The sequence below is a fragment of the Triticum dicoccoides genome, chromosome 2B, assembly GCF_002162155.2.
Source record: "Triticum dicoccoides isolate Atlit2015 ecotype Zavitan chromosome 2B, WEW_v2.0, whole genome shotgun sequence".
Taxonomy (NCBI): domain Eukaryota; kingdom Viridiplantae; phylum Streptophyta; class Magnoliopsida; order Poales; family Poaceae; genus Triticum; species Triticum dicoccoides.
In genome coordinates, this window is record NC_041383.1 from 132124134 (window position 1) to 132134206 (window position 10073).

The following is a 10073-nucleotide window of genomic DNA, read 5'->3' on the forward strand; positions in this document are numbered from 1 at the left end:
CCTGTATACAAATTCTGTTGTTTGATTGGCCTTTCATTTGAGCTGGGTGGAGTGTTGCGCTGTTACCGGAGCCTTCTACCGTGTTGATCTAGGTTCGGAGTGGATTGGCCTGTTCGTGCTGCTGCTATGTCCGCGCAAATGTCATGCGGTATTTTTGGCCTGTATCGCAATTAATCCGTTGCGGTCTCCGTTTAATCCTCCTCCTGGAGAGCTTATTTGCAGATTATTACCGTTGCCGTACACACCTTGGTTGGTTAATTTGATTATTATGCTATAAGTATATGTATGCTTCCAGTTTTGAGTCCTGACACTCCAGGATTACTGCTCCAATTTTGATTGACTGCATATACTTATCGCTTTAGTTTTTTATATTGGGTATAATTATACTTGGGTTGCTGTGAAGGACTGAAACGCAGCTTATTTCATTGACACGTGTCTGACAAATGTACTGCCTTCTGACCGAAGCCACCATCATTGGCCTTGAAGCACTAGTGGAATATAGGAACAGCACTTTCTGAGCTCTCGTCATGAAATCCCTCTTTGTTGGTGTACGATGCAATTCTTCTCGAGTGACAATGTGGTGGTGGCTTCTTCATCATTATCACCATTGAAATTTTTTCCGGATATCTTCAGGGAAATTGTTGTCCACAATATCATTTCGCCAACTAGCTACACAATTACGCATCATGGATCTAGTTATCATGCTTTGTTTACTATCCACACCATCAGTTTCTCTGGATGAATTCACTAGTAAGGGTTCCCTACAGCTTTAGAACCTGGTCAGGAAACAATAATACGTTTATCATGTAGTACCATTTTAACACGTGGTGTAGGAATGCTTTCGACTCCTGTGGGCCTCCAACTGAAATAGGCTACTGTTGCCTTAGGCAGGCACTTGTGTACAAGGCTTAGTTTTCAGAATTTAGTTGTAATCTCTAAAATATTGACCACTAATGGTATTCTTTAATATTGAGTATAGAGACTGCTAACTTTGGTTCCAACTTTAACCATGTTCCTATACCTCATATGATGCAACTGAAATGATTTAAGAATGTAAGTATTAAACTACTTTTTCTTACTATGGAGAGCAACATGGCAAGCAGTTTATTTGAGGAAATCACCAGGAGCAGTGCCCTTTCTTTTTTTGTTTTTTGATATGGTGTTCCCTACACACACATATGTGTTAGCACGATCAACCACAGAAATATTCTATGCTTTGATGTCATTGCTGGCCATTAACAACACATTTGCTGCCTTAATTCGGAAACAAAACTTGCTATTCTCTGATGAAGTTGGTCAATGAAGTTCTGGAGTGGTCTTTTTTGTAGGGATATCATGATTATCCTAATTTCTTGTGCTTTCATGATCAGCTTTGCCTTATCTGTAAGACCATGAAATGTAATGAACAGAATTGTGATTTTTTTGTGTAACTTGAGATTTTAGTATAGTTTGTTTATTCTCTTCTTGCATCAATAATGCATTGCTCAATAATTTATTTTTTTGGTAAAAACTGCAGTGCTTCTGAATTCCGAAGGGAATATGATGGTGCCTGTCTTCAGATGAGGATGTCATACTGTCCGGCTGCACACCTTTTCCTTTTTCTTGTGCAGTGGACAGACTGCAACCTTGCTGGTGCTCTTGGGCTGTTGAGAATTCTCATTTACAAGGTACTCAAGTATCATAGTTAGGTTTCTTTCTGCTATTATTTTGTTGTTGTTGAATTGCAGCCATGATTAACATCATTATATTCTTAAATCTGCAGGTTTATGCTGATGGGACAACCACCATGTCCACTCATGAAAGGAAAGCGAGCATTAGGGAATTCTATGGTACAGTATAATTGCTTTCTGCAACTGTTTCACGCATTTATTTGCTTTGACTGGTTTGTTCATTATGTTTCTATTTTTCATTATTTTTTGGCAGCTGTAATTTACCCTTCTCTGGCGCAATTACATGAAGGAATTAATGAGGTGGAGGACAGGAAACAAAAAGCAATTTGTATAGAGAGGTATAGAAGACGAGAGGAGGATCACAAAAGGGTGATCTCAGAGATTGATGATAATATAGAGGAAGAGTGTGGCATATGTATGGAAATAAACTACAAAGTTGTCCTTCCAACTTGTAGCCATGCTATGTGCATTAAATGCTACCGTGACTGGTACCTATCTTTTCTCTTCTCTCTGTATTGTCGAGCAAAATTCAGTATCAGAAAATATTTGGCTTTTGCCCTTGATAATAAAACACTTATGCATGATCAAGATGAAATGATAGGTCCTCAGGATTCATAATTAAGGTGGCTGCATTGCCAACTTGTAATTTGACAATCAATCTGAAAAACAGACATCAACATGGTCACCTAGGAAATAATTGGGTCCTTTTGTGCTTGCACGAAATCATTTATCTTCGTGGAATATTGATCCTAAAGCATGATACCAAGGGCTAATGAATATTTTACCTTTCAAACTGCTGTGGTCAGCTTGATTATGTCGTTATCATGCCACTAGGTCATCTTTTATGAGCTTGCTCTTTGGTCTTCATAGGAGGCTATGTTGGCATCTAATTCTAATGGAACCCCACCCTATTTAAAGTCACCTTGTTGACTGGATATTTGCTTTCTTTAGAAAGAATATATATTTGCTTTGAGCTGGCTTACATGCTCCTTATAATTATTGTTTTGTATGATTAATTAATCAGAATATTATACTTTGGTATATAAAGTAGAAACGGGAATTAATTGGACATGGTATCTTAACATGGAATCGGAAGCAATACCAGGCCTCAGGATTTCAAATGGTGTGCACAATGACTAGATTTGGTGTGAGCTCATTTCTCACATAATGAAAACTTAATCCAGGATTAGTTACACCTCCTTTGCTGTATTAGGACAGAGTAGCTTGAGCATTCATTGAATTGAAATAAGAATCAGCTTTAAAAAGAAACACACTTAATTGTATTTGGCTCTGAACATGTCACAGTCTGACAATCAACTTTCTACATGATCCATTCGGTTTCTTTAGACCTATTGTTCTAAGTGTGGTCTCCCTCCCTGTAGGAGATCAAGATCCCAGTCCTGTCCGTTCTGCCGCGACAGCCTCAAGAGGGTCAACTCCGCCGACCTCTGGATATACACGGATAACAGGGACATCGTCGACATGGCGACGGTCCGAAGAGAGAACCTGAGGCGTCTCTTCATGTACATAGATAAGTTGCCCACGGTGATCCCCGAATCTGTTTTCGAGGTATACGATTCCCACGTAAAGTGACCCTGTGCTCGGCTCGGCGCTGCGCCAATTGTTCATTAGTTGGGTACTGCTAGTGCTGTAGACATTACCAATTGTTCGGCAGTGGGGTGCTGCTAGTGCTGTAGACATTGCCGGTTGTTCATCAGTGGGGTGCTGCTGGTGCTGTAGACATTTCTGGAGCCCCGGGCGCCGGCTGCCGCGAGCTTATGAACGCTCCGAGCTGCTCGCCGGGGAGGCTCTTTATGTATGTGAGGTATTTCCTATGTATGTAAATTATTGTCAGTTGTATCCACACGGCCTGTGTGATGATGTGTTAGGAGTCTAACGCCTTGGGCATGTAAGTAATGGATTTTTTTTTGTGGACATGTAAGTAATGAATCATTGGCTCTTAAGCATTTCGTCTGTGCCTGTTTGGGGGAATGCCATTCTGGAAGAATATGCTCTGTTCGATATTTGTGTCGACTAGAGCAGTGTGTACTTTGACGCGAATTCTGCAGGAATCCATTCGATTGAGTCTGCAAAGTCTGAAAATCTTTCTGCGCCATAGACGTTGGAGACAAGCTGTATGGATTGCATATCAGTATCACGGTGGTGCGGGCAGCTCCGACCGAAGGCATATGAACCTGTGATGCTTCGCTTTCGTGATGAATGGAATCAGTCGAACGGCCGTCGTTGCAAGAGGACGTCACTCGTCACAAGCAGAGGGTCGCTGGAGTGTCAGCTCTGGTACAGTGGCCTGAGGTGGATGTCTCATTTGTTCCACGCCCGTCCTCCATGGTTCCATTTCTTGTCATGTTTTACACGCGAGAGCAGAGCCTGAGACTGCTTTCGGGATGGAAATCATCCACCAGCCTCGGTTTTGGCTCGGGGCCAACTGAAATACGGACTATCCACCGGGCGGGGCACTCAGGCATGAGCAACGGTTAAAACTGTCGCCGCGGTTCGAAACGTGCGTTTGGTTCTATATCTTCTCCGGCAAAGACCTCTTTTTTTTCTCCGGCAAAGAACTCTCTTTTTTTCTGAATTTTTTTTCCGATTTATTCACCTTCAATCATGATAGTACAACGAATACTAGAAATAACAAAAACTACATCTAAATCTGTAGACCACCTAGCGACGACTATAAGCATTGAAGCGAGTTGAAGGCACGCCGCTGTCATCGCCCCTGCCTCGCCGGGAAGTCGTCGTGCTAAGACTCCATAGGACTAGCGCAACAGAACAACAACCGCCGCCGACGAGGAGTAGCGTAGATCAAAAGAATCGAACCTGAAGATACAAGAACAAAGACGAACGACGAATAGATCCGAGCAAATCTACCAAAGACAGATTTGCTGGAGACACACCACACGCCCACCGACGATGCTAGAAGCATCACTAGAACGGGGCCTCCGTTGTCTCGTCTTCCTGAGCAGGACACATACTCTAACAAAACTTAAAGAAATATATAAAAAGCGGAGCCCTCCCACCGGCAAGGGCAGAGATCCACTCCACTCCCATGGCCCTAAGACCGCCGAAGACGACATGGACCGACGACAGCATGACGTGAGGCAAAGAAACCCTAGCTATTTAGGGGAGGTGGCGACTCTAGGGGACTAGGCGTCTTCGGCAAAGACCCCTGCTCCTCATTTGATGTGTACTCTCTTTTCGCGTGTCCCAGTGGAGATGTTGAGGTGGCAACAACATCACAGCTGGGAAATAAGCCCCTGAACTTCCTCCTAGTCCCAGTGGTGTTTGCTCCAACACCAGCGACATGCTTGTGAGGGCGTGATCACATGGATCTGGGTAGCCAGGTCTATTGGGTGAACCTAATGGTGTCGATGTGTCAGCTAGCAGGTGTTAGATCTGGGCAAGCTTCAATATGGTACGGGTGTGTCTCTTTGTTGGTTTCCTGGATTAGGGGGTGCTTGCCACGTCGCCCCGTCAGTGATGGCCCAAGCTGAGGACCCATTGAAGATTGTTAGCATGGTCGTGTCGGCCCTGACCTGTGGCGTGATCAAGACGTAGATCTTCGGAAGACTTGATGTTCACTTCAAGCGTACTTAAACCGGCATGCTTATCTATAAAGATTGTAACCATCCATTTGTAAACCCCTAGGTACCCTCGGCCTCTATATAAGCCGTGGGGTTTAGTCCGTAGAGACGGGCATACTTGTACCCCATCGCAATCAATATATAGAAAGCATGACGTAGGGTTTTACGTCATCAAAAGGGCCCGAACCTGGGTAGAATATCGTGTCCCTACTCTCCCTGTTACAATCTAGCTCTGATCCCCAAGCTTGGGACCCCCTATCCGAGATCTATCGGTTTTAGCACCGACATTGGTGGCCCATGCAGGTCCCGCCAGGTGATCGTATGAGCTCGATGGAGGATCTATGGATCGACAACAACATTGGCTATGAGGACATCTTCATCCCCGGCCAACTCTTTGTCTTCGTCGACATCACACTGCTCGCCAACACACCATGTTGTTTAGGCAGATAGAGGGTTTCCCTCTGGACCAAGCCATCTGGCTCGACAACCTGGAAAATGCCACAAATCGCCATGACAAGATCACCTCTTTAGGCCAGATGTCAGATCATCCCATGGATGTCGTTGCCTACGCCTCAGATTTGATCTCGAACAAGCCCTCGGTATAGCTGCACTCACAGATCAAACCTCGATCCCGAATTCGAACACTCCCTCATCGTCCTAGACATTGAGCATATCATTTAAAAACCCTTAGGAAACCTTTTGCGCCACCTCGTCTATAGTCCAGCTCTGCACCACTTGCTGTCGGAAGACAAGCGAAACCGACCTTCTTACCTTTGACGAGATGCTATGCCAGATCCGAGATCTTAGGATCTCGAACGGGCAAACCGGGACCATGATCAGATCAGATCTAGATTCGAGGTGTGGAATTTCTCACCCCACCTACCACCCACTTAGTCGCCACGATCAAAGATTTAACCACGTGTTGGACTATGCCTCTGAGGAGAGCATTGACATGGAAGAGGACGTCGACAATATGTCATATACAACGTCACCTCTAACATCCGATTATACCAAGAACTGGGAAACCACCTCTACCTTCAACGTCTACATGGTAGATACTCAAGGATAAAAGGGAGGAGAAAGGGGAGGAGCCACCCCATGTCAGCGTTGGTGACGCCATAATAAAGACATGAGCATTGGTGATGCTAGCCAAGAGGCCACTGGTAACGGCGACACAATCGATAACGGCGATACCTCGGATGGCGCCAATGACTAGGACGCGGGCTATAACGCTGACAACGACCCCATCGATGGCACTATGCCCAATGAGGGCGATCATGATCCCTATGAAGGAAATATGCCCTAGAGGCAATAATAAAGTTATTATTTATTTCCTTATATCATGATAAATGTTTATTATTCATGCTAGAATTGTATTAACCGGAAACTTAGTACATGTGTGAATACATAGACAAAACATAGTGTCCCTAGTATGCCTCTACTAGACTAGCTCGTTAATCAAAGATGGTTATGTTTCCTAACCATAGACATGTGTTGTCATTTGATGAATGGGATCACATCATTAGGAGAATGATGTGATGGACATGACCCATCTGTTAGCTTAGCATTATGATCGTTACAGTTTCATTACTACTGCTTTCTTCATGACTTATACATGTTCCTCAGACTATGAGATTATGTAACTCCCGAATACCGGAGGAACACCTTGTGTGCTATCAAACGTCACAACGTAAAAGGGTGATTATAAAGATGCTCTACAGGTGTCTCCGAAGGTGTTTATTGGGTTGGCATAGATCAAGATTAGGATTTGTCACTCCGTGTTTCAGAGAGGTATCTCTGGGCCCTCCCGGTAATGCTCATCACTATAAGCCTTGCAAGCAATGTGACTAATGAGTTAGTTGCGGGATGAAGTATTACGAAATGAGTAAAGAGACTTGCCGGTAATGAGATTGAACTAGGTATGATGATACCGACGATCGAATCTCGGGCAAGTAACATACTGATGACAAAGGGAAAACGTATGTTGTTATGTGGTTTGACAGATAAAGATCTTCGTAGAATATGTAGGAGCCAATATGAGCATCCGGGTTCCGCTATTGGTTATTGACCGGAGATGTGTCTTGGTCATGTCTACATAGTTCTCGAACCCGTAGGGTCCTCACGCTTAACGTTCGATGACGATTAGTATTATGAGTTATGTGTTTTGATGACCGAAGTTTGTTCGGAGTCCCATATGAGATCATGTACATGACGAGGAGTCTCGAAATAGTCAATACATAAAGATTGATATATTGGACGGTTATATTCGGACACCGGAAGTGTTCCGGAGAAGTTTCGGATAAAACCGGAGTGTCGGAGGGTTATCGGAACCCCCCGGGGGAACTAATGGGCCACATGGGCCTTAGTGGAGAGTGAGAGGGGCGGACAGGGCAGGCCATGCGCCCCCTCCCCCTTGGGTCCTAATTGGACTAGGAGGGGGCGGTACCCCCTTTCCTTCTCCCTCTCCCTCTCCTTCCTTCCCCCTCTCCCCCTCTTGGTGGAATCCTACTAGGACTAGTAGTCCTAGTAGGACTCCCCTTGATGGGGCGAGCCAAGGAGGGCCGGCCGGCCTCCCCTTGCTCCTTTATATACGGGGGCAGGGGGGCACCCTAGAACACAAAGGTTTCTCTTAACCGTGTGCGGCGCCCCCTCCACAGTTACACATCTCGATCATACCATCGTAGTGCTTAGGCGAAGCCCTGCGCCAGTAGCATCATCATCACCGTCGCCATGCCGTCATGATGACGGAACTCACCCTGGTCCTCAATTGGATCAAGAGCATGAGGGACGTCATCGAGCTGAACGTGTGCTAAACGCGGAGGTGCCATACATTCGGTACTTGATCGGTTGGATCACGAAGAAGTCCGACTACATGAACCGCTTTCGAAACACCTCCTCTTTCGGTATACGAGGGTATGTGGACACACTCTCCCCTCTCGTTTCTATGCATCAGATAGATAGATCTTGTTTTGAAATTACTGCGTTCCCCAACAGTGGCATCCGAGCCAGGTCTATGCGTAGATGATATATGCACGAGTAGAACACAAAGAGTTGTGGGCGATAATAGTCATACTTCTTACCACCAACGTCTTACTTTGATTCAGCGGTATTGTTGGATGAAGCATCCCGGACCGACATTACATGACCGCATTCATGAGACTGGTTCTACTGACGTGCTTTTGCACACAGGTGGCTGGCGGGTGTCTGTTTCTCCAACTTTAGTTGAATCGAGTTTGACTATGGCCGGTCCTTGTTGAAGGTTAAAACAACACACTTGACGAAAAATCATTTTGGTTTTGATGCGTAGGTAAGAAAGGTTCTTGCTAGAAGCCCATAGCAGCCACGTAAAACTTGTAACAACAAAGTAGAGGACGTCTAACTTGTTTTTGCAGGGCATGTTGTGATGTGATATGGTCAAGACATGATGTGTTGTATGAGATGATCATGTTTTGTTAAAGTTATCGGCAACTGGCAGGAGCCTTATGGTTGTCTCCTTATTGCATAAGATGCAAGCACCATATAATTGCTTTACTTTATCGCTATGCGATAGCAATAGTTGCAAAAGAAATAGTTGGCGAGACGACCATGTGATGACACATTGATAAAGATCAAGATGATGGAGATCATGGTGTCATGCCGGTGAGGATGGAGATCATGATGGTACTTTGGAGATGGAGATCAAAGGCACAAGATGATGATGGCCATATCATGTCACATATTTTGATTGCATGTGATGTTTATCTTTTATATTCTTATTTTGCTTAGTTCGCGGTAGCATTATAAGATGATCCCTTACTAAAATTTCAAGGTATAAGTGTTCTCCCTCAATATGCACTGTTGTGACAGTTCTTCATGCCGAGACACCACGTGATGATTGAGTGTGATAAGCTCTATGTTCACATACAATGGGTGCAAGCCAGTTTTGCACACGCAGAATACTTGGGTTAAACTTGACGAGCCTAGCATATGCAGATATGGCCTCGGAACACTGAGACTGAAAGGTCGAACGTGAATCATATAGTAGATATGATCAACATAGTGATGTTCACCATTGAAAACTACTCCATCTCATGTGATGATCGGACATGGTTTAGTTGATTTGGATCACGTGATCATTTAGATGAATAGAGGGATGTCTATCTAAGTGGGAGTTCTTAAGTAATATGATTAATTGATCTTTAATTTATCATGAACTTAGTCCTGATAGTTATTTTGCAAATTATGTTGTAGATCAATAGCTCGTGTTATAGCTTCCCTATATTTTTTATATGTTCCTAGAGAAAACTAAGTTGAAAGATGTTAGTAGCAATGATGCAGACTGGGTCCATGATCCGAGGTGTATCCTCATTGCTGCACAGAATTATTATGTCTTTGATGCACTGCTAGGTGACAAACCTATTGCAAGAGCAGATGCAGACGTTATGAACGTTTGGCTAGCTCAATATGATGACTACTTGATAGTTTAGTGCATGATGCTTTACGACTTAGAATCGGGACTTCAAGAATGTTTTTTGAAATGTCACGAAGCATATGATATGTTCCAAGAACTGAAATTGGTATTTCAGACTCATGCCCGTGTCAAGAGGTATGAGACCTCTGACAAGTACTTTGCCTAAAAGATGGAGGAGACTTGCTCAACTAGTGAGCATGTGCTCAGAATGTCTGGGTACTACAATCACTTGAATCAAGTGGGAGTTAATCTTCCAGATAAGATAGTGATTGATAGAGTTCTCTAGTCACCATCACCAAGTTACTGGAACTTCGTGATGCACTATAGTATGCAAGGGATGACAAAAACGAT

General features: G+C 44.1%; 1 protein-coding gene across 1 annotated transcript in view; it reads left to right on the forward strand.

The window, feature by feature from the left end:
• LOC119362596 (E3 ubiquitin-protein ligase AIRP2-like) overlaps positions 1–3675 on the forward strand; it is a 4440-nt gene extending 765 nt beyond the window's left edge. Inside the window, exons 2-5 of the mRNA XM_037627842.1 lie at positions 1456–1667; positions 1763–1829; positions 1924–2158; positions 3053–3675. Of these exons, the coding sequence (XP_037483739.1) occupies positions 1456–1667; positions 1763–1829; positions 1924–2158; positions 3053–3263 (725 nt within the window). The 3' untranslated portion in view covers positions 3264–3675. The remainder of the gene's footprint in view (positions 1–1455; positions 1668–1762; positions 1830–1923; positions 2159–3052) is intronic.
• The last annotated feature ends 6398 nt before the right edge of the window (positions 3676–10073 follow it).